At 28.0% G+C, this 27,059-nt stretch overlaps 3 protein-coding genes across 3 annotated transcripts; 2 read left to right on the top strand and 1 right to left on the bottom strand.

Annotated features, from left to right (window-relative positions):
• Window positions 1-10,358: 10,358 nt before the first annotated feature.
• On the bottom strand, window positions 10,359-17,196 carry LOC114128478 (uncharacterized). The gene is made up of 8 exons (XM_027992996.2): window positions 16,758-17,196; window positions 16,614-16,686; window positions 16,097-16,367; window positions 14,111-14,315; window positions 12,885-13,279; window positions 12,188-12,371; window positions 11,819-12,115; window positions 10,359-11,359 (listed from the first exon to the last, which is right to left on the bottom strand). The coding sequence occupies exons 3-8, from the start codon at window positions 16,351-16,353 to the stop codon at window positions 10,562-10,564; spliced, it is 2,136 nt and encodes a 711-aa protein (XP_027848797.2). The 5' UTR covers window positions 16,354-16,367; window positions 16,614-16,686; window positions 16,758-17,196; the 3' UTR covers window positions 10,359-10,561.
• A 1,364-nt stretch (window positions 17,197-18,560) lies between these two features.
• LOC114128479 (uncharacterized protein KIAA1143 homolog) lies at window positions 18,561-20,603 on the top strand. The gene is made up of 4 exons (XM_027992997.2): window positions 18,561-18,916; window positions 19,207-19,333; window positions 19,437-19,599; window positions 20,264-20,603. The coding sequence occupies exons 1-3, from the start codon at window positions 18,809-18,811 to the stop codon at window positions 19,592-19,594; spliced, it is 393 nt and encodes a 130-aa protein (XP_027848798.1). The 5' UTR covers window positions 18,561-18,808; the 3' UTR covers window positions 19,595-19,599; window positions 20,264-20,603.
• A 2,614-nt stretch (window positions 20,604-23,217) lies between these two features.
• Window positions 23,218-25,968, top strand: LOC126549765 (antifreeze protein Maxi-like). The gene has a single exon (XM_050200125.1). The coding sequence runs from the start codon at window positions 24,269-24,271 to the stop codon at window positions 25,049-25,051; it is 783 nt and encodes a 260-aa protein (XP_050056082.1). The 5' UTR covers window positions 23,218-24,268; the 3' UTR covers window positions 25,052-25,968.
• The last annotated feature ends 1,091 nt before the right edge of the window (window positions 25,969-27,059 follow it).

The following is a 27,059-nucleotide window of genomic DNA, read 5'->3' on the forward strand; positions in this document are numbered from 1 at the left end:
CAAATTGTAATGCACTTAAATTTGTATAACTAGTTTTGAATAAAAACAAGATTCGAATTTATCTTGAAAATAACTCAAATCAAGTTTTGTGTGAAGTACTAACACCAGGAACGAACGTATGAATAACAATTATATTTACAGTAACGTCGCGAAATATTTCAATAATAATATAATCACAATTTATTTAAATAGTGACTACTGAGCTTTATCAACAAAAATTTAAAGATAAATGAACACCAAAATATAAAGTTTGGCAAGAAATTATTATTGAACTATATAACCTGGGTTACAAAGTGGCTGCAAATGAAAAGGAAAGTGGTAAAAAGTGCTATCAGAAGTGGAGGAACTTAGAAAATAAATACAATGCTTTTAAAGATAATGCAAATCAAACAGGAGAAGCTGCAACAAAGAAACCTATGTATTATGATGTTTATGCGATCAAAATAGTAAAAGACAAAATTAAAGAAGTTAATTTCAATAACGAATTGAGAGTAGAAATGATATTGATATGATTTTTAAAAGCTGTAAAGCTATTACGATGTATATAATAGAGATCATACTGAGATTGACCAACGACAGCATAAGAGCGATAAATCTTAAGAGATCAAGATAGAAGTTGAGAAAAAGCAGATATTACAGTTATAGAAAAAATTAAGCAATTATATCAAATTAAGAGTTACAGATTTCATAACATTATACAAAAAAAAGTAATAAAAAGGAAAGCTACATTAAAGATTTGCTCCCATCTGTAACATGTATAGAAGGCGCGCCCATATGGATAGCAAAACCCCTCAGACAAATAGGATACAGTGTACTCAGTCTGTATAATGCTCACGTTGGATCAAACGTCTCATCCAAGGCATGGTGCTGTTCCCAATGATACACGTCATGGGAATCATTCTCACGTTATTTTGCTGTCTTGTACTATTATGTAGATATTCAAGGCGTTTGATCATCTTAAGATAAAACCAGTCAATCTGTTATATGTTGAGGATACCCAGAGATTATAAAAATTGAATTTATTTATTTATTGAGCCAAAACAAATGCATGCGCTATTCAGAATGATTGTAACCTAGAAATGGCATGATCATAACAAGGGGAAAATAATTAGGTAGCATAAATCCAAGGGCAACAGAGATTCAAGAAGTCTGCATTGGGATACGGACGTCATAGTGTAATAATCCATACCTATTATTAGTTTATCAAATAATAATGTATGGGTGTATTTGTAGTAACTGACATTCAATGACTTTGCTAGAAAAGCATATTAAAGGAAAGCCTGTATAAAGATCAAAGGTGTAAACTAATGATAGAACACACCTCTAGATTGTACGGAGAGCATCATAACAAGGTGACTCCACTAAGTCTTAGCATAAATAGGAAAGTTATGGATTAAGTCGAGGAGTCGGATATTAGAGACAACGAGAGAATGTACTTGTAGTAATTAACCGACGTTTGATTATTGTAATAAAAAATACTTTAAGTATACGAAAATTTGTGTATCTTTATTATACCTCTAATTCGAATAAGAGTCCTAGAGCGGACACGTTACAACAGTAGTACTTAAGCTTCTGATTGTTTAAATGTATTGTAAAATACTTTGAAATATAAGTGTATTAGTGTTATTCATACTTGTATACCTCATTTCTTTCCATATCTCAGTTTTTATAAAAGTACTTGCTGGACACGTTACACAACAGTGCGAAAAATTCCAGTCAGAAGAGCACTACACTTTAAAATCGGCGAAAGATCCCACAGATCTTACGGCTACCACAGAATATATTTTTAATTGAAGCTCGAGGAGACCATTCAGAACTCGTAGACTAGTCAAAATTTATTTGTTAACTATAAATTGACATTGTAAAAATACTCGGTGTATCGAAACACTTACGATTGATAAATATAAAAAAATAAATAAAAACCGATCAACTGACCGGTCGAACGGGTTCCTTTCGACACGCTCAAAAAGTCATAATTACCATGCAAATTATTACAACGATCTGGTTTATCAGAAATGCGAATTTCCACAATGACTTTCAAATCCAAAAAATCGAAGATCATATTAAAACACTAACAAAAAATGTCCACTATTCTCTCCCAAACTCATCAGGTGCAGTTCACTATAATCTCCTCACTCATCCAACTCATCGTCGCTTAAAACGAGGTCATCCCCACGACCTCCTACACTAAATCACCCTCAACATCCAAATCTTCACTCTACACATGCGCTACTTCCAGATCACTCTTCGACCTCTCTGTTACTTATAGTTACTAAATTATTGTAAATATGTAAAGTAAATATTAGTATAGGTATTATTATTCACATTGTTACCTTCTGTATAGCTTAAAATTACCAATTGTTAATTATTATCCATAGTACTTATGAAATATTTTTAATTATCACGTTAATCTGTTAAAAAAAATATATATATATGTAAATTGTCAATATCCCTAGATATAGATAGCCTTAGGCTAGGAATGTCTTGTTTAAATAATAAACAAAAAAAAAAAAAAATACGACGATCATACCCACCAACCGGTAACCTCATCGGTCTTCGCGGAATCGTGAACCGCAGCGGACAAACAGCTCGGACGGTCTGGCGTAGGCGAAAAAACCAAACCGACGATGGCGACCGCGACGAAAACGTGGTTTTGGGCGGCTGCAAAACGTGGAGCCGAGTGGACAGCGAGCAACAACTAACAAGTCGGAGAGCGGCTGACCGGCAAAGAGGGACTCCGGTCCGCAGGCCGCGACGGACGCGGAGCAAATGCGCAGTGCCGCAGTGGCGTACCCGCCACCCGGTACCGTCTTGTGAAAATGTGAACACGTTATAGTGTAGGAGAGAGAGTGAGTGAGAGAGAGAGAGAGAGAGAAAGAGTGATCGAACGAGCGAGAACGCCGATAACCGTTTCCGACTATACAGCCAAATGTCTTTAGTCCACCGTATAAATAATAAATATAATAATATAATATAAAATATATATAATAAGTAATATTAATGGGTATCGAATACTGATACTATGAACATTGGACTGAACCGAGTACAGTGAATAATATTGCAGCTAAAGAGCCGCGTCCGCCGAGGCGATTATAATACTGCCGTTCTGTAATATTGTTTGATTATTATTATTATTATAGGTCGAAGTCCGTCATTATTCAAATCGGCTTTTACCATAAACGCCGCAACAACGCAGCATAAATTATTAATTTAAGCCTTATAAAATACTAAAATATTTATAATATTATTCATTATGCATATTATTGTGTTTGAACTTAGACCCCGCAACAGAAATTACGGCAAACACATTTCGTCATTTCGACACACGCTTATATAACGCGACTATCGTACAGATAAAATATTATGTTGTACATTTTAATTCGACATTTATACTGTACTACTGTACAGTGTATAAAATTCGTATAGTTTGTACACGAAAGGCTTTTGATTTTTGAATAATTCAATACACCACAAACGGCCCGTTGAAACGAATTTCAAATTTGTAATATTTGAAATTTTAATAAATAGGTACACTTATTTACATTAAATATATTTACAATATTCGACATTTATGAACGATTTACTAAATTTATATATTTAAATGTAAACGTTTGACAAGGTATTTTTCCAGCTAACTAATTTTTAGACTTGAAATTTCAAAAATAGTATTAAAAATCAAAAATTACAAAATCATTTTTTTCTTTTAATTTAATTTTTAGAAAGAAAAAATGTAGGCTCCTGGTGTCTTATATAGTCTAGAATTTTATGCTATTATTTTAACACAACTAAACAAGACGAAAACACACGATACGAACAAACGAATTGATCACAGGCCTCGAGTATACTACTTATCAGCCGATTTTATGTTTTTCATATTTCATAACACACAGATATTTGTATTCGAAAAAATACACGATAGTTATAAAAAAATAGGTTTTTTAATGAATTACGCCTATATTTAATTATTTTTTGTTATTAAAATTTATATTATATATTTTTTAATTTTATTTAAAATTGAAGACAGACAATATTGTTATTTCATTAATACAATTTTAATTAGATCAATGAATTTTTATTCAGAGTTTGTAGATTATATACCTATGTTAAAATATTAAAAATATGATAAATAAAAATAAAATGTGTTACAACTTTTATTAATTCATTATTCGAAATAAACATATAATAATATGTATATATATAATAAATTAACAATTTAACATGGGTTAAACGATTATCATTGTAAAATCCGAACAGATGTTTGAAATCCGAACGTATAGTAACCCTCTACTAGGTATATTACTATATATCTAAACGAAAGATTATGACAACCATGGCTAAATACTAAATAGTAAATACTAAGTATTTAGCCATGATGACAACTAGCCAAGTCAGACCTTAGGCTTCAAAACATTATCCTAAGTGATAAGAAGAAATTATATTTTATGTTGTTATAAATAAATTTCAGGACTGACCATTGAACTTGGCATCCATTTAGATCTCACTTCTTTTGTCGTTGAAGTCAACAACCAAAGCATATTATTTAATTGAACTTGGCTATCATTTTACATATATGTTTTGTTGGGATATAAACTTACAGCATACTTTTGAAACTAGTTAACGAAAATTTAGGTAAATATAAATACTAAAAATTATATATATTTTCAATTTTCAACTACAAAATAACTTACAAATTTTCACGATTTTGACATAGGTACTTCATAAAAATTTAAACTTTAAACACATAAAAATATCATAATGATTTATAATTATATTTTTCTTAATTGTTGTTTCATTATCTGATTAGTGTTAAAATATAAATAATGATGTAAGGTCTAAAGAGTCTAATAATAAGTAAGTTTATGTGAAAGTAAATCTAGTAACTCCAATGATATAATGAATAAAAATCAAATTAAAAAATCAATTAATAAAATAGTTAATGATCTTGATGAGAATGTGTGTATTGATAAAATTATTAAAAGTCAAGATGTTTAACAAACCCAATGAAATGTATCAGAAATATATTATTAGGTATATTATAATATATATTGTTGTATTAAGATTTAATGAATTTCAATAATTAAGCAATAATAAAAAAAAGAATTTAAATAGGTTATGATAACAATTATGAAATATAGTGTTGTTAAACTTTTATATTTTAGTTAGCATAGTAATAAAAACATAGTAGTAAGAAATGTAAATAAAATTAGTTATTAATTGGGTTAAAATAATAATTATGTAAGTTAAGGTGTATGAAATGTAAATTAGTATATAAGAGATATGGTTAAGGCAGAAAAGGGGTCAGTGGTGGTAATCATGTGACTCGATCACCACCGGACGTCGCGTTCAAATAAAGTATTTCACATCATTTTTGGTTTTACTTTATTTTGGTATACGTCCGAGTAATCGGAGTATACGACAATATTTAATATCTAACCCGCCTAGTCTTAATCCTATAGGTACTAGAATATTAATTTACTTTATTTTATTTATACTTAATTAATTAAGTATTACTTTATTATGTAATTGTTTTTGTATAAGTATTTTACTATAAACGAATTATGATATTGTAATTGACTTAGTAGTGATAGAAATGACACTACAATATCGAGGACAATTATGTGTTTTACTGTTGTCTTTAAATCTATTACTTAATAGTTAATATATTATAATTTAGTAATTATATTACTTCTCCGATCCTAATAGCGATTTGCTCGTTTGAACCGTGGCTAGCGTCTGATATGTGAAATGAGGTGACCGATTTATATTTCAGAGTAAAAAGACTTTTTTCTTTGAATCACTACTTGTTAATTTTATTTAATTTTTTGACACACATTAATATATATATATTATATTATATATATTAAATTATTATTACAAATGTTTATAACTAATTAACTATGTCTTATTGCCCAGATGATCTGACTGTAGTCTTTTACACTAGCCTTTGACCGTCCGACGTCCGTACAAAAAGACAAACGTAGCTTAACGCGACAGCCGCGTGACTGAAAATTGGACTCCTTATATAGTTATATCCTATGTTATGTGTGTAAATAATTCTATCTATCATCTATGTAACATTTATTGTCTTAATTCTAAAGATTATTAATTGAAGTTATAAATTAGTATATAAATTGATGTAATGTATAATAATTATAATAATTAATGTTGTCTGAATAATATGTATAAATGTATAATTATAGTGTACATAATAATATGATCTTTAAATTTAAATATCATTCGATAAATATTATGCATAATTAAATATGACATATATTATACCATATATATGTACATTATATACATTATACTTAAATTTCGTTCGATAAACATTATATATAATTAAATATGATACATAAACATTATATATATATATTTTAAATCATTACAATATCCATGAACTCCGTTTACCAAGTACGAGCTTTTAACTCAGTTGGTGTACGTTATACGTATGACGTATTACTGTATTAGCTATTATTAATGTAATTGATTGTAACTGTAATTGATTTGACTGAATAACTAAACTGTTTGTGACATGTTTTCTCTTATATTGATAGGAATGTAAAAATAGTCGCGGAAATAATGCAAAAGCAGTCTCCGCGGCCTCAACAAGTCAAAACTGAAAAAAAAAAGGAACGTAAAAATTAAATTGTTATGTATAGATAGTTAGAACTTAATTTTAAAGCATTCATTTCAACTAATTAATGTGAAATTTTAAATTAACAATAGCATTTTTCTCTAATAAATAAAATGTCTCCATTGATTTGATAATTTAAGGGAGCATTTTCCTCCATCTGATATTAAAAACAATCCGATGGGCTGGTGTCAGGTTGTTGCCGTTTAATAATTAATAACATTTTTATATTTTATTAGCTCAAAAACATGTCTATTTTAAATATTTTTATAATATTTTCAGAAAATATACTGTGTAGTGTGTACCAAGAAATTATTGTCACAATACTACATTTTTAATTAACAATTGATATTTGGAATATATCTACCTATCTTTAGACACATGCAGGAACGTGCATGTATATTATAATATGTTTGTGTTTTGTGAAGGAAAAGGAACATAATAATTAATATTATTGTATGCACTACAATATTAATAATATTAATATCAAAATCCCGTAGTTTTATTTCTAAAATCTAAAATTAATACTAATTCTAAAAACAACAATCTATTGGCATTAACGATTAATATTTATTATTTATTGATCTCAAACTTCTGTAGTTCATTTAATCATCGACAGGTGACTGTCGTGATCTTAATCTTGTGAACAATGTGAAATATTCTGAAATTTGTTTATTTAATTGAGTATTCGGATATCTGACAAAAATGTGTCTAAATAAAAAAGAAACGGTGGTACCTATACGGATAAAAACCGACGTGCCAAAAATATTAAATTGCTGCAAAGTGCAAATCGTTCAAGAATCGAAAAAAATTTCCGATGTGGACTTAACCAGTAAGTGAGCAATAAAAAAATAAAAAAATTATTATAACTTAAAATAATATTAATTTGTAAATATTATATCGTGTACCTATATATTTAAATTGATTTACAATTAATACAACCAGTAATTAAAAATATTTAAATTATAAAATAAGTGAGCTGGGAATAGTAATTTGAAAAAATGTAAGTAGATTTTTGCTTTTTTTTTTTTGAATGCGAAGCGATTGGTTTTTTTACTCATTCGAGCCGGTATAAACCTTTGCTCCTTCTATTGAAAACTTAAATGACGACCACTGAATTACTACCACATTATGGAAACTATTATATCTATGAATATAAATTATTTTTTACAAAAAAATAAAAATTTGATTAACACTGCTCTTGGCCTATAGCCTGTCGCCACTATAATATTCCATAAACAATAGGTATTTGTAATTCATAATCGAGTGTACTTAATAAAAATTACTTGATAAAACAATTTTAGTAATATTTATTTTGTGATATTTTATATTACATAATCATGATAATTTACCCAGAAAATATCCAATGGACAATTGCCCCTACTTGCCCCCCTGTAGACGCTCTTGCATCAGCTATTAAACAGTTATGGATATTTGACCAAATAAAATATGTCTGTTAATAAGTACATTGGATTTTTATTCTTATATATACATTTTTGAAGTTTATTTATTAGAATGTGTAGAATATAATATAAATTGATAATATCAAAGATACCTACATAGTGGTATTTTTATTGAAACTATCAGTCTATAAATTATTGTCTATTGGATGAATGTCTATAATATGTAATATTTTGTATATTTCTTGAATATTATCTTCATTAAATTTTATAGAGGTTTGTAAATTTTCAGATTGAATATTTTTCTGTTTTTCTAACAAAAACTGATCTGGTGTAATTATATAAACATCTAATTTATTTGTGAAATTAATAAAAATAAAATGTTCAAATGTCAAAATTATCAGAAAAATAAACCACTCTATAAAATGCCTATCTTCATTTTATTTTGAAAATAATTAGATACCTAGGTAAATAAAAAATATTTTTTAATTTTTTTTATTTAAAACATTAAATTAAATTAAAATATAAAATACTTGTAGTGCTTAACTCCATGAGTCATATACCTATATGTATATAAATATATTTATAAAAAAAAGAATTATGAGATCTCCATTATTTGAGAAAATACAACAATAAGTAAATCCATTCAGGACACCTGTATATATGATACATATATATATATAAGCAAAAGTAACTGTGATCACTGGATGGTTTCTTCCCTTACCTTTTTTCATTTATTTATTGCTTGTAGCACATTTTATTAATATGTCCTTGGGTATAAATTGTAATAATTGTGTGTTTTTTATAAAAATAATAATATAAAAAAAAAAATTGTGTAGGTACAACAGGAAAGTCCCATTTTAAAAGTTAGATAGCAAATATAATAGGGCCTCTAGAAAATAGTGTTTGTATTATTGTGGTTTGAATATTAACAATTTGAAATCCTACGGTACATTTATTTTCTGAATAATTTTTATTTTTGATGCCTATATTTTTACTAGCTGCTAAAAGTATATTAAAAGACTATCCCCCAAAAAACATATAAAAATTGAAATAGATAATACAAGAAAAAATAAGATAAAGAAATGCTAAACAATTAATATTTATGCTTTTATGCTTATATTATTGATCACTTGGGTTGAATGATTCAACTTGAATGTATAAGTATTATATTTTCTTTAAACTATAATAAATCAAAAGAAATAATGAACATGTAACTATATTAGAAATAAAAAGTTAATTGTTAAGTAATATAACTAATGATATTATTTTAAAATGTAAAATAAATAAATAATTTTCTTAAACATTTTCTTGTTATTAGATAATACAGTAAATATTAAATTAAATTATTACTATTATTTGTTTAATTAGTTAGATGCAAGTGATGCAATAGTTATTTGTCCTTGTAACCTCTTTTTAAAATTTTCCAATAGGCCAAAAATTGACTATAAATACATTTTTAGATAACTTGGTTAGTATTAAATTGGATTAATAGAAAAAAAAAACAATGCAATTTCATATAAACAACCATTTTCTACTAATTAATGATTACTGATTATAGTGCGGCCAACAAGATTAGAAGTGTGACCGTCACACTCCCGGTGGCTAATTTCCTTTAGGGCTTCTACAAATGCCTTCCCTGCATAAAATATATATATAATGAAGATTTGTAAAAAAAAGGTAGTAAAACTCTTAGAGACTTTGATTTTCACGAATATGGCCACTAAATGCGTGACGATCACACTTCTAATTTCGTTGGCCGCACTATAGTACTTAGGTATGTATATTTTATACTATAGTATTTTAATTTTTCATTACTAATTATAACACATTGTGTTTTATTAATATATAATAATATAATAAGTTAATTTATGTTTTTTAACTTGTAAATAGTTAGAAGTTTTCTGCAAATTAAAAATTTATTTTTACATTATATCATATTATTTTTTTTTTCTTGTATTTCGAGTAATTACAAATAAATAAAAAAATCATATTATAATCCAATGCAAAACATTTCTTTCGATGTAGTTACATAGACATAATTATTGTACAAATCATTTTTTTTTTTATTCTATGACCTAGTTAAGACTAGCGAATTGTCAAATAGCATGTTATATAGACATGTATCCTATTAACAACCACTATCAATCACTACTAATCTACTTGTCTAATCTTAATAAATTCCACTTCAGATTATTAAATTTAAAATTTAAACAGTTAATGGTTATTGCTAAGTGTTAAGATAATTATTATTGTTTTAAAAAATTAGTTCTATAAAATTTTTTTTTTTTTTAATTTTATTTTAATTGTTAAAAAAATGTAAATAATTTAGGTAAATAAAAAAATGATCAGTTATTTAATTAACTCAATACAGCTATAGTCAACATAATATAAAAATTCACAAATAACAGATGATAAAATTAATAGCTAATTGATTTACTAATACATAGATTATATATTATAATATAGAAAAAATAGTAAGTAAATAAGTTGTACAATTTCATTTAAAATAAAATGTGAATAATACATTTTACGCTAAATCATTAGTATCTTTATTTGACCGACCAAATAGAGAATGATTGCCAAATTCATGTTTTGGGTTTCCAGTATCTTGATTTTTCGAGTATACATTTTTATCTCCTCGAAAGCGTTGAGAATTAATACCATTACTATGAAATATTTCAAAGCTGTTTTGATTTTGAGAAACATCTTGCTGATTTCGCCAACTTGGTCTAGAACCATTATATCTGTTACTACCTCTAACATGTACTCTACTACTTAATGGTTTTTTGATAGAATTGTTTTCTAATGACACAACATGTAAACCTCCCAAGGAACTAAATTTGTTTTCAAATTTTTTTAGTTTTGTTTCAGTACTATTTGAATCTTTCAAACTCTTCATTGGTTCATCAATAGGGGTTTTTAAAGGTAATTCAACACTTTTATCAATTAATTTATGTTGATTTGTTAATGGTTCTATAACTGGAGTCCCATGATTTTCTAAAGACTTCTTAAAAGAAAATGGGTGTTGTTGACTCTTATTAGACAAATTTTCTGACGAATCAACTTTTTGTTTTCGCCAAGATTCATTTCTTCTATTATTATTAGGATATCTTTTGGTTTCATTTTTACTGTGAAAAGCAGTTTTATTATCATCATTAAAATGCAATCTTGAAATTCTAATCAACCGTTCGAATATATTATCTATCATCTTTTTTTCTTCTGAATTCCATTTATAATTGTTAACTAATTCTTTTACTTCCATAGATAGAACGTTTAAAAATTGTTTTGGTTTGAATCCATTTACCTTAAAAAGTGGATGAGCAAACTGAAATCAAACATAATAGTATTGTATTACTATAAAACATAATAATAAAAATAATGTTAACAATTTATTCATGCACATATGACAATGACATACACATCAATATAAGTTTCAACAAATTATTTTGATTATAATATAATTTATTAAAAATTGTATTCCTTGTTTTAATTTTATTTGTAATTTAAAATTATGTTGAAAGATTTTTCTCTTTTTATATATTTGTTAAGACACAAAAAAAATCCATTATTTACAAATTATTTAATTTATAATTATTAATTTCAAGAACAACAAAACTACAATGTAAAATAAATCTAAAATTGTGTATACCTACTTTAGTATAAGCTACACATTTAAAATTTAGAAAATTGATAGTGTGATAACTTAAAAAACGAAGATATATAGTTTCCTAAACATTTAAGCATTAAGCATATGGTATGAAGTAAATAAATTTTATTAACTTACAATTAAATGACGTTTTTTAAATGTATCTTCAATGTCTTGATCAATATACATTTTTAAGTAGCGCATCATTTCTTTAGGATTATTTTCACAGTAATTGTAATAAATCAATATTTGTGATAAAATAATAAGCCTTCTTTTTGGGCTGGGAAAAACATCATACATCATTTTTAATGTTTGAACAAGAGGAAATTTATCGACAGGTTGTAAAAGGCACTCTACTTTTATTAACTGCAATGAACTACTAAAATGACCAGCAGCCATTCCACGAGATAAATGAATTTTTGCTTTTTCATAATCCTAAAATAAAATAAAACCAACAATTTGTATTTTTTTTATCCACCCAATAACAATAATGAATAAATATTTTACCCTTTCATTTTTTAAATAATATTTGCCTAGAACTTGATCCACGCGGCTATTTTTCACATTTGTCAGTTTTGCAATTAAGTTGTCCATCATAGATTTTGATAATAACTCTTTAGGATAATCAATACATGTCAGTAGGCAAGAATAAAGCTGTTTTATGTCATCTTTGGCTAATTCAACTGATTTTCTATCCAAAAACCAACCAAATAAATATATATTTTGTAATTAATAAACGAATAAGTAAATAAAACTAGCAGGGATCATGGAGACAATATAAATTATTTGATTATACTATAATAGTTAAAATATAATTGATCCCAAAAAATAGAAATTATTTATGATAAGCTATAATTTAGAAAACATCTTACTGACAACCCACCTCATCATCTCAAAAGATGCTGATGCTGTGATCTTTTAATTTAAATAAAATAAAATCAAGTTATTAAGGGCTCTATCAATATATAGCCTCTCTTAACAGATTAGTCTAAGTTATATTTGTGTACAATAAGGTTAGATTAATTCTTCAGATTTACTTAGGTATTGTTTAATTTAAAGACAGATGGTAAGTTTTCTAATAATAAAAAAAAGAACATATAAGGACTTATAAATGTTAACAGAACTTTTAAATGATTGCTAACTTAGTAATATTAATTACTTTTTAATGTATTTTAGCTGATACTTACATAAAACAAATACTCACTTAGTAATATCAGACGAAAGTTTATAATATTTATTTGATTCTTCTTTATTATTTTTTAATTTATTAGCAAATGCTGCTTCCATATAAACTTTAGAAGCTTGAATTAAAAGTCGAGCCTTTGTTTTGGTAGAGCATAACATTTCTGCAGCGTCCATTTCATTGTCGTCTGGAATTGTATATTGTTCGTAATAACGTCTTACTCGTCCTTTAGCTTTTAGCCAAATTACTATCCATTCAGGTTCAGTAGAATGAAAGGTACGAGCTTGATCAGCAAATTTTAATGCTATATCATTTCCTTTAGGCGGATACTCCATAAAAATTCTAGCTTTAACAGCACAAACTGCAGCTTTTTCAGCTCGATTAAAATTGTTGATTTGCTTAAGATTCTTCAATAACTAAAAAAATAAAAAATAACATTAGCTTAATAATTCTAATGGTTTTTACATCTTTACAAACATCATAGTATGACCCTATATTAACAGGCAATATTGATATGGTGTATAGTAATATTTAGATAAAATATGTTTAAAATGGATCTGTATAACATCGATAGTGTGAACAGTGTACAAGCATGTACAGCATGCGTACAAATTTATAATATTATGTAAACTCCACCTTACGAATTTAACTTTTAAGGCTCCAAAATGGTATTAGAAGTGACATATGGTAAAATATTAACTCATTTTTTTTTTACAAACCTTAATATATTACAACAGTTATGTATTTAATTATATCTAAACATTCTAAACAAATATAATGGATTTAACAAAAAAAATATAATATTTTATTTATTTAATTAATTCTATTCAGTAACCTTATTTTAGATATTTTATCTATATATTGAATTTAAATGGTCTTAAATGATTTAATAAATATTATAATAGCCTTTATATTTCATTAAAGGCTAGATTAATAAATAATTTTAATTTGCAATATACGTAAAATAATAGTTTAAATAGTCAACAATTTAAAAGATTAAAATAATGAGTAGGTATTAGCATATTTTTTTAATCAACATTTATTACTTACATTGTATTAATAAAATTATAGACTTTTTGTAACTAATAAAAAGTAATTTACTTTACTCATTACTTTATTACTTATTAAATTAATCCATTTAAATTATAACAGATATTGGTTATTATAATTATAAATGAAGAATTTACTTATTATTGATACTTGATATATTTTTTGAATTAAATAAATGATAAGTAATTATAATTTACCTTTTCTGAGTCAATTTGTAATGTTAAAGCAATGTAAGCTAAGGTGGCACGAGCAATATGGTTATATGCATCAGAGTACTGTTCGTTTGATTCATCATATTTACACGTTTCCATAAATTTAACAACATTTTCGATTTCCCAGTATGACTCTTTATAACTTTTGTTAATATAAAGTTCATAACTAACTATTAGTTGTAAATAAAATCTAAAAAATAAAATAATTTCACTAGATATTTTATCTAAATTTATACATACAACAAAGTAAGTGAATATGGTAGAATACATTTCACATTTTCTAGAAACAAGTCTAATATTTCACCCATTTGCAAAAATCTAACAAAGACTCACAACTTTAAGTATATGGCAAAGAACTTCATCGTAAAAATAATATTTAATTTCATGCTTCTGTTGTCTGTCAATCATCTACCAATCTAAATTCATTCAGAGATGAGGCTACATATTAATTACCCCCTTTGCTATGCCACTGAGTGCATACAATTTGATTTATGAAACATTCGTTTTTCTAACAAAAAATTAATAATAATATTACCTATATTATATAAAATATTATCTAAAATTATATATTAATCACTCATAAGTCATAATGGACATAATGGTTTTAAAAATTAATATAGACCTATGTAAACAATATCTAATAAATAGAGCCCGGATTTGTATGTTTTTGCATATTTTTTCCTTTTCACTTTTTTATATTTTTGTTAATAATCTTCACGGATCACACTAATTGGAATTCACTGTTAAATTCTTATTTTGCATATTTGTTTATAAATGCTTATTTCAATAAATGCGCTGTTGCGAAAAGAATTTGGCCTTTTGAACGTGGAATTAGCGACACTGTTTAATCTTAATTTAAAATACGTACTATATGTGAAATATTTTATATACATTAGACATAGTTGAGGTGATGCTATCATATTAAAAGAAATAGTTCATCTGATATAATTTAATTGTATCGTTGTTATCAATGTAGGTAATACATTTAGTTTTATTAATAATACCTATAGTTGTTATATTTAGTTCTAATAACTATCAAGACCCAATTATTTTAATCTCTTTTAAATTTGCCTCAATAACTTCAGTTGATTGTGAACGATCATTTTCGATATACAAGCATTTATTAACAACAAAAGGCGATGAAAGGAAACTAATAATATTTGAGAGAAAAGTACTCCGTAATATCTATGGACCACGTTTCAACTAAGAGACCAATACCTACGAAAGAAGAACAAACGATGAATTACAGAAATTGTACAAAAGACCAAATATCCTAGCATTTATTAGAAACAAACAACTAGAGTGGTTTGGAGTTTGGACACACTTGGAGAGCAGATGGTCTATTAATAAAAAAAGTACTTGTTGAAAAAATTAACAAAACAAGGCCCCTAGAAAGAACAAGAACCCGGTGGATAGATGTGATAACCAGAGACTTGAAAGAGATAGGCCAAAATGTAACTTTTGAGCTGACGTACAACAGAGAGAGATGGCGAGACCTCTTGAAGGCAGCAATGGTTCTCAACGGACCGGTAAGCTGAGAAGAAGAAGAAGAAGCATTTATTAACAGATAGACGGCATAGTTTTACCAATGAAAATCTTGAATATCATTTAATAAACCTATTTTATTTTATTTTTAAACAGTAATATTTATGTAATTATTTATACATTTATATTTCATTATAATATATATTATCTTATATTTTTTTCATACTTATTACAACTTTGAATTTTTAAATAAAAATTTTGTAAATGCATATTTGTTTTATATATTAATGAATTTTACTGTATATTTGTTGCATATTTTAATGATTTTTACTGCATATTATATGGCATATTTTGATACTTTTTAGTGCATATAAATCCGGGCTCTACAGTAATAAATTATATTTTGGTACTTATGAGTCTCTGTATATTAATAAAACAATGGCATAGAAAATTTAGGTTTTACATGAATACATTTATTACAGTTACCTATTTAAATTGTATTCATCGTCCTTGTCAATAATCATTTCTATCTTTTCTCGAACCTTATCAATACGATTAATCAAAAGATTTTGATTACATCCAGTTAATCGTTGGATGTCCCATGAAAAAATACTCTCACATTCGTTTTCAATTTTTTTCAACTGTTTTCGAATATTTTCATCCAATCCAAGTTCATTCCAGTGGTCATCATTCACTGACAAAGTGCCCATGGCATCAGATAAGTGTTCAACACATCCAGCCATTTTTCAATATTATACTAAATGAACAAAAACACGGGTAAATATTACTGTTGCATTTGATTGGTGTATTAAACTATAACAAGAGTGATTTTCATGAAATTCATGATACATTGATACATAAATATATAATACAGTCTTCAAAAAAAATTCAAAAAATAAAATGCATTTAAGTAACACTCATAGACATAATAATAATTATAGTAACACTACTCAATAAGTAGTTGATAACTAATAAGAAACCATCTGATAGTGCGAGTACTTACTCTCGAATTTTCCAACCATAAATCGAAAAACAAGAACAGGAACTGTGCAATGAAAACCTCAAATGTATAAAATCTAAAGAAGTAATAGCAAAGTACGATCACGGAATAAAGTACAAAACAAGCCGATTATATAGGTAATATTACGTTACTATTAACAAAGTACTGCCTGCAAATTATTATAATAAATAATGTCCATAGAAAAAAGATAATTCCGCTTGATCGATTTTCTGAACAGTGGTACAGTCATAGTGTCATACGTCATAATTTCGAAATAATTAATATTATTATGTCTCATTAAATACAATATTTTATATTATTGTACTGTCAATAGTCGGGTCCAATAATAATATACCGGAGTATTGAAATGGTGGGAGTGTTTGACGTCTGTGCAGCTGTATGCAGTACTGCAGTCTGCAGTGTGCCTTGCATCTAATAAAATTAATAATTAATTATTGAGCTCGTTGAAACAAAAGACAAAACCACAGAGGCGTAAGACAACAATAGGAAGACCTGCGACAATTCGCGATTCGTTTGAATAACAGCTGATGATACTTTTATAATCATAATATTAATATGTAATCAATCGCAGATATTTTGTATAGCTTATTTATGATATTTGTATTTGTGATATTATACGTGATTAGTAAACGATTTTATTCTGCGTCTAAAATAATATCAAACAATTGATTACCTATTTATTTTAATGATAAATGTACGATTATATATTATTTATGTCGTGACACGACACGTCGTGGATTATACACATTGTTATAATATAATTTAGATTTTAGGTACATCGTACAATGTACATACTCTATATTATCATTAACTGTTATCGTCATTCTTTCTTATTTCTTTATTGGTCACCGACTTCGGAAAACTAATTTTGTACATTGTGTATCTGTAGGAATTGTAGAAATTAAATTATTACGTAATATTAATCTTAATAAGCATAAATCGGATCAAATCCGAATTCAACACATTTGTTATAATGATGCTGACTGCTGACTAGAGTGCTGAGGTACGCTCTACACCTGTAAGCTAATGGTTAAGGGGATTGGTGACGGTGATTTCCTGTCTTTGTCTAACACACGCACAACATAAGAATTCAGACGTTTTTTTTGTCCAACGTACCGATTGATACAGTAAAGCGATAAGAATTCTGAAAACAGATTTGAATTCGTTGTCAAGTCTACTTGAGAACGGCCAGTCCACATTTTTGATATTATCTGCCAAAATCTTAAAATTATTATATTACAAACGAGTAATTAAAAAATTTTCATATTTCAATTATTTAAAAAGTTATATTTTAATATAAAAATGTGGACTGGCCGTTCTCAAGTAGACTTGACGACGAATTCAAATCTGTTTTCAGAATTCTTATCGCTTTACTGTATCAATCGGTACGTTGGACAAAAAACACGTCTGAATTCTTATGTTGCGCGTGTGTTAGACAAAGACAGGCAATCACCGTCACCAATCCCCTTAATACCTAATATACAACAGAACGACTTCTCCAGTTTATTTTTATATTTTATTCGTGATATAACTAATACAACTAAGTACATCATAACTTATTAACTTATTTATAAAGTTATAATTTTATAAACTTTTAAATGATATTTTAGCAGAGAACATAAATTTCAAATGTCTGTTTTACGACTATCACAGTTAGTAATGATAATGTTATCATTGACAAGTTATCAATAGCTGCTTTAGTATTAACTTTTATTAAGCTATTTTATAAATAATTTATTAATATAATATAATAATAGGTAGTAATAAGAGTGTAAGATTTGTAAGTATCAAGTAATTTAATTTTTTTATTAATAAATAATAAATAATAATACTTATTAGTTATTACAATATAGTAATACAGTAGCTGTGTAGCTGTAATATTGTAATCAAATGATAGTGTGATAGTGTGATATACATCTTAATAATCAGTAAAGTTATTGAATAATTGATAAATTATTTTTTATTCAACTGTTAAATTTCATTATTCAAACTCCAGTAATTATAAACAGATTTTTACTTAGTGTTCTATTTTCTGGTTGGTTAATAGTATTTTAAAAGTTTTTGAATTGATTATAGGTATACTTCCCTAAGACACATTTATAAACTGTTTGTGTTCAAGATTAGGAATCTAAGTACTTAAACATACACTATTTGTATTTGATAAAATAAGTTTTAAAATGTCAAAACGAAATAAGATTTCATATATTAAACCTCGAGAACCATCATTTATAAAAAAATTAAAAGAAGCAGCCAACTATAAAGAAGGACCAACAGTTGATACAAAAGTGGGTATTATTATTATTTATTACTAAAAACTAAATATGTCAAAGCCCATGATAAGGTGTACTTTGAATAACAAATTTGAAAGAAAAGTCCTTTTTAATTATATAAATTAATAATTATTGCCATAAATTATAAATACTACAAAATTAATGCCTAAATAATTTATTATTTTTTTTTATATCTTAAAATGTACCTAATATAACTATTATATAGTTAATATTAATATTAATATATAATAATTAATGTAATATTCACAAACATTTTTTTAATGTCATATTTTGTTTGTTTTTAGAAACTTGAACTTCCAACTCTTGATGATGACGAATCATATGATGATGATAAGCCTACTGTGGTTGTATTAACTGAAGGTGATTTAACTTCAGAAGAAGCATCTAAAGAGGCATTAGCCAAAGAACAAGGTATACAATTATTAAATGTTTAATTTCCTTAAATAGTTATTAATATCATTTTGCTTTTAAATACCTGGAAAATCTAAATAATAAGTATTTAAAATATTTTCAGAAGAAAATAGTAAGCCAGCAGATTTATCTAAGCGGATAATCTTCAAGCGTCCAGCTAAAAGTACACCGCAATCTGAAGAAAAACATAGAGTTAATAAAAAGAAAAAACGAACAGAAAAATTAGTTTTATCTTTTGATGACGAAGAAGAATATTCTTAAACTTGGTTTGTTTAAAATGCATTAATTTATTAGAATGGTCTGAACTAGTTTTTAATTAGTTCATAGACTATTATAGAAAAAATAAAATTTGTTGTTTTAAATATTTTGCTATTATGTCAATAATAGCAATATAATCAGATTTTATTAAACATACGTTTTAGTAACAAATTAGGATCAATTAAAATTATTGTTTATTAAAATTGTGTTTATCTAAAGAAAACTATTTTTGTTTTATTTATATTTTTACTATGCTTTGGGAGTAGGTTTTCTGTTTTGGGAAAGTTAAGTTTCTATTGTATGTGTGTATGTTATATACAAATTATTGTTCTTTTAAATATTGTATACATGTTATATTAAGTATTGGTGGTAGGTACATACTATTTAAAACTTGTCTGTATCAATAAGATAATAAAGGTAGGTTAAATTAGTAGCTACGTTATGCTCTTGGTACATTATTGTATGTAATACCTTATTGATATAAAATCAAATCTAAAAGTTGTTTGTCTTATTTACATGAGTCATCTTATTTTAATGAAATCAGGGAAATATTTTATGGTATAATACGGTATAATAAGAGAAATTAAATTGTTTTAAATATTTATTATTACATTTAATAATGTAGTTATTTCAATAGAATATGTAATATAATAAATATATATATATTTTTAGGGTACTGCAAGATTCATTTTTTTTATCAAGATATGGTTGTCTCAATAGTTGACTGCAACAATGTCTTTTCAAGCAAACACCTATCTATGTATATAATATATATATTTTAATAAAATATGTACTTATAATAGCAATATATTTTTTTAACAAATTATGATGACTCATTTGATTGCCAAATAAATTAATTATATAAGCTTATTATCAGTAAAATATTTAAGAATTAAGTTATTTTAAGTTTATTTAAATTTTGTAAATTATTTCAAAAGAGTTTACTGACAATGTTATAAAATCTATTCTAATTATTTTAATTATCAAACAATAATAAACAATATTTCTTGAATATTTCTTTGTATTGTTTTTTTTTTTTTTTTTTAATAAGTGTTATAATTTATAATTATTTAGACCTAAGAACTTTGACTATTTTTTAAATTTTTATAGTGTTTTACATCATAAGTATTATTAATTGTTAATATTATAAGTTAAATTGTGAGTAAAAAAATATGTTTTACCATTAAAAAATTAATTTCTCTCAAATTTGAGATTAAAATAGAACTTATTAATAGAACTTTGAATTTAATACATTAAAATTATATTAGTTAAGTACCTATGTCCTATATAGTATATACGATCATAATGTGTAAGATATTTATAAGTGAAAAATTAAAAAAAAAATCATAAAATATGTGATAAAACTATAAAAATAATAATAAAATGCAAACTCATTAAAAAATTATTAATTAAAAACTCAAAAATAGTATGACTAATAAGTTTCAAATTTGAATTTATTAAAATGTTGTACCCAATTTAAACTTTGTGATAAAGAAGCCGTTTTGCAGAATGTGAAAATAATACATTTTTCTAAAAATCTACAACCTTTTTTTTTTATCTATTTAGCTATTCATTTTCTCAGAGTTTGTTAAAATTATAATTAGGTATAATAATTTATATGATGTATTATATAAAAATAAAATAACCCTTGTTTCCTTATATTATATGTTATTAAACAATGTAATTTTAACTGATATTTGTAAGACAAAATAATTTACATAGACATTATAAAAAAATTAAGTGTATTCAACTATATAAGTTATAATTGACTATAAAAATTTGTTTTATAGTTTCTTATAACTAGGGCTCGTGAGTTCATGCATTTGTATATCAATCTTGGTAAGTCGTATTTAATGCTAAGTGACATGGAAATTCATTTCAAGATACTGTGGTTGAGATGTGAAATGTTATTGTTTATATTTTGAATATTTTTACCAAAATTTGATCAAAATACAACAATTTTTATTTTTGCACAGTATAAAATAAATGGGAGTTTTTGCAACACTACATTATTATTAAAAATAAAATGTGTAGAGCAAATAAAGCGCTTACAAACGTGCAGACACAAACGACTGACTGACTGGATGTTTATTTTATTAGATTTTTGATTGATATTTTTAATTTTTTTTTTTGGAATTACATTAATTAAAAAAATGAACTATAACTTTTACAAATATGAATTGAAATTTTTTGTTATTCCAAAATTTATTTATAATATTTTTATTTTTTAATCTACATATTTTTAGATTTTTAGTGCATATAAATGCATATTTCTGAACTTTTAAAGGCATATTTCAACGCATATTTTTCCAGTTTTTAGTGCATAAGTGCATACTTGTTTAGACATTTTTTAGAGTATGAACTCACAAACCTTGCTTATCACTAATGATTAATTTTTATTAAATCTTAACACTTAAGCACTCTTGTAGCAGATATCTGCGGTGGAATGGTAATAAATAATAATCTGCTAATTTAACAAAAGCGATTTAATTCAAAGTTTGTATTCCTTCATGTATATACTGTTTATTATTGATTTTATTGCTTATTAGTTATGAATAATTATATATAGGTATTATATTATATTACACCAAGGGGATAAAGACTGGGTATAGGTACTGAATATAATAATATGTTGTGCATTATGGTTCACCACTGGGCAAAATATAAAACAGCTATGAGCTAACAGTCTATAATATATTATAATGTTTGCAATGTGTATAAAAACGGGTTCGAAATAAAACTATAAATCTGTTTATCCGTAATACATTTTATTATAATAAATACGTTTAGGCGACGGACGACGACTAAGATGATGTTGGGCCGGTGGGAGGAGAAGGAGGAGGTCATAGTTTTTGGCGCGCTTGTAACTTGGTCATCGTCGGCACTCGGTATTTAATAAGTACATATTATTATATATTGTTAATATAATACTTACTCGCTTACGACGTGCTCACGTCTGCGCGCAACAGTAGACCTAAAATATATACAATTAATAAAACAATGATGATTGTCATCCGTCCAAATACCGGCGACGACGAGGAGGTTGGCGCCGCGGCGGTAATAAGTCACGACGCGCGCTTGCTATACATTATTATATTGTGACAATCGCGACGTCCGCGCGAGGACAACGACCGCGAAGATAGTCGATAATATTATAATATTCTACCAATATCATAATAATATAATATAGTAGGTACATTATGTTATTATTTTAGTGTTATTTTATACGGCTCGTATAAGCGTTTGTAAGTTATTGCATTGCATATTTTTATCTGCATATTTTTATAAATATTATTTATAAATAATATTTTACAGTTTAATAAACTACCTACCTTCAATTTCAACTCATCATTGACTTTTGATTTTTTTTTTGGTACAGTTTTCGATGTACCGTGATTTTCTTGTAAATTATAAAAGTTCTCGTCGATTTTAGAGATACTATAACGACGTAGACGTGAAAATGCAACAATAAAAAATAAAAAAAAAAAAAAACGAAATTTTTCCATTTATATTCGTATATATTATATTTACTTATTTTTTTTTTTTTTTTTTGTAAAAATTGTTCGTGTATTCTCACGTGTCATATAAAGTTTTATCTTTCTAAATATTAAATCGTAATGATTTTGTAAAGTTAATAGTAACGACTAAAACTAGTAAAACTATACCTACATTATAATATACTATTATTATAGCGATTTATAGCCTACGAGTGTTACGCTCGCAGTGTCCACTCGACTATGACGATGACGTACTCACCTAACCGCGGATAATGTCGTTTTAAAATATTCTGGAATTATTACATATTTTAAAAACATCCGTGTAACGAGAAAAAGTCGATTTAGTGCGATTTCGGTTACTTTTTCTACGGAAATATATTATACACCGATACAGGTACACTTTGCTATATAATAGTCCTTTTTATAGACTTATTGGTACAGCAAAACTGCAAAACGTATATGAACCGCGCGGATAAATATACGTATTTGATTTTTGCAATTGCTAAAACTTAAATCATCACGTCGCCGACGACGACCGTCCGAAATATAATATACGTTCGATCGACATTTATTATCATAATATTGTCATGACAATATTATATAGTCGATCGCAGTGCGTCGTTTTTCCGGCAAAAATGATATCGCGTCAGACAAAAGTCGCCTTGTGTTTTCGAAACGCCGACACGAACGTTTTCGTACGACTCGGCCGCGTCCCTGGCACGTACCTACGTTAATAACAATAATAATAATATTACGCACAATTTATTATTATTACTATCGGTCGAGTCGAAGCGTTATCGTCACGCGCGATTCAGTGTTATTGCGGGCCGATGCGAAAATCGTAATCCGTTTCGGCGAAAACCGCGGTCTTGGCATCAGCGGACGAGGTTGCGGTTCAGCGGCGGCCGCTCGGTCCGCGCCCCGGGCTCGAAAAGATAGTTATAAAAATAAACGTCGCGGGGCCGATATATCGACGCGCGCGCGATATCTCGTATGGGCAATACCGACGCCGCCGCCGTCGTCGCCAGTACACAATAATAATAATATTATACGCGCATCATCGTTGTACCTATATTACTACTATCGTTTTATACAACGTCGTCGTCGTCGTCGTTTCGCGATCGCTCGCACGACCTACCGCGCGGCGTCATTCGATATCGCCATCATCGCCGCGATCACGATGACGGCGCGGCGTCACCGCGGGAGCGATGACGACGATTATCGCCGCCCGCAGCCGCTGCAGCAGAAGACGGTACGCCGCACAGCCGCCGTCGTCGTCGCCGCCGTGGCCGTGGTCGTCGCCGCGGTGGCCGTCACCGCGGCGCGCGCCACCACGTTCGAGGGCGGCGAGACGGCCACGGTGCCGCCCGACGACACGGTGTACATGACCGAGGAGGTGGCCGCGTGGAACGCGACGGCCGCGGCCGCTGGCGATTACGCGTACGACGACTACGACTCGTCCACCGCGGACGTGTTGCACGAGCCCGGCGGCCACCGTCACCATCCGTCCAAACCGGTGAAGCCGGTAGCGCGCGTGGACGCCAGCACCGCGGTGCCCGCGGCCACCATTACCGTGCAGATATACTCCGTCACCGAGGAGGTTCCCGTCACCGCCGCCACCGTCACCAACGCGACCGTCACCGCCACAGCCGCCACCAACACGACCGCCGCCGCCACAGCCGCCACCAACACGACTGCCGCCGCCACAGCCGCCACCAACACGACTGCCGCCGCCACAGCCGACAACACGACCGCGGCAGTGGATACGACCACGGCGGCCACCACCGAATCCGCAGTGCTGATGCAGGTCGCCAGTCCGCCGGGCTACGGAGCGACGACCGCCGTCACCGCCACCACTACGCCCTCTCCGAGCACCGCTCCGAATTCTTCGGCGTCGCTGTCGGGTCGCCGTCGGTGGACTGCGACACTTTTGCTAGCCCTAATCGCTACGGTCGCGTCATAACCGCGGTTAGGTTATACGATATACCTATATAGGTACGACCGCGATTCGTATATTATATATGTTGTATGGATATAGCGCGCGCGCCAACTATAGTCGCGACTGGCATTTTAAACATTTTATAGGCGAGCGGTAATAACGATATAAATATGGTACTATATAAGTTTTTTATACGTTTTCCGTCGTTGGATTTGTTTTTCTCCGCCAAGTATGTTTTATGTAGGTATACCGCGAAAGACGCGACGTCAATCCCATTTCTTAATTGTGCTATATAACTGCTTTTCTTTTTTTCAAACATTAAAAATCCCCCATACCTTTGCAGCTCGAGTCCGGTCTTTTATTGTGCTTTTTGAATTCGCACGACAATAAAAAATTCACCCCTCATTGTTGCGCATATAGTCTATATAATAATATATACTTTCTGATTTCAATCGATTATATACCTATCTAAACCTAATTAAGTTTATTTCACAATTTACATACTTTTTTTTTTATGTGCTTGGATTGCCATTGGCCAAAACGTCAGACTTTTTTCCGATCCCTAGCCAAAAGTATTACAACACTTTTATTTCGCGCGCGAATTCCTTTAGCTCGAACTGCAGAACTCTATATACTCTTTCAAATCTTTTCAAGTACTCACGCATACAATAATTTATACATATCTTTTGATTTTTTTGCCGTTGGCGTGGAATTGTACGACAACATTTAATTTTCACCAAATTGTCAATTTTGTTATGATTGTTAATAATATAATATATAATTGATATAACTATACTATATTTAGTATAAAAGCTGTTAAAAATATATTTTTGTAATACATAAACTATTGTTTGTAGTTGTAATGTAGCTGTAATGGCGTAATGATACTTATGTTTGTTAAACCTTGATTAAATTACAAAAATGATGGTTTTATTTAAAAAGTATATTTACTTTTCAATGTACCTGCTCATCTACATAATATACAATTAAATAATATTTTTACGTTTAAGTTTGGCTATAACCTTGACTATTGTACAAATTTAATTTGTAAACTTGCAGTTTACATATCGCATATGTCATTCGTATATTGATCATTATAAAAAAAATTGTTTTAACCACGGAAAAAAATTGAATCATGTATATGTCCTATATGTTCTATATATATACCTATCACACTAAAAATACTACGTTATAACTTTGTGTAAAAAAAGCTAAGTTAAAAAAAATTAAATATGGTAATGATTAAATCTTTAAAAGACGTGAATATTTGAAATTTCGATAAAACATTTTTGAAAAAAACTTAAAAATGTAATACAAAGTTTTTTATAAGTTATTCTTATCGCAGTTAAAAAAATTAAAAATCGTTAATCAAGATTTTTTTTTATAAGCGTTTAAAGTTCAAATTTTTATAAAATATGTCAAAATCTTAAAAATTTGCAAATAATTTTATAGTTGAAAATTTATAAAATTCAATACAAGGTTTTCCTTTTAATAGCTATAGAGAAAACTCGAGCATCATTATAGGAGAAAAGTGTTACGAGTGTCTAAATTTAAAATGTTTACGAAATCGCGTAACGATAACGATTTATCGTCAAATGATTTTAAATATATGTTATTATTCAAAATTTATAAGTTCTAAGTACTTTACCTTTACTACTTATACCTTTGCTACTTTATTTAGTTATTTAGATTGGCATTTTCTTCAGATGATTTAATTTTCAAAATTTCCGCTTATTTAAAGGCTCTTTACAGGCATTTGAAATACTCGTTTTTGCTTAGTTTTGTTTTTATAAATGTTAATAAAAATGTTTTGGCTGAGTCAATATACTTGAAAATATAATACAAAGTTCCTCATACGTTAGTTTTATAGTGGTTCAAAAATTATAAGAATACATAGGCATTTTAAAGTTCAAATGTTAACAAAAATTCATCAAAATTATGAATATTTGAAATTTATTTTGTAGTTAAAATTTATAAAAATGTTTGTATAAGTAGTTAAGAATCGAAAATTTAATACAATATTTACCATAAA

The sequence above is a fragment of the Aphis gossypii genome, chromosome 2 (genome assembly GCF_020184175.1).
Source record: "Aphis gossypii isolate Hap1 chromosome 2, ASM2018417v2, whole genome shotgun sequence".
Taxonomy (NCBI): domain Eukaryota; kingdom Metazoa; phylum Arthropoda; class Insecta; order Hemiptera; family Aphididae; genus Aphis; species Aphis gossypii.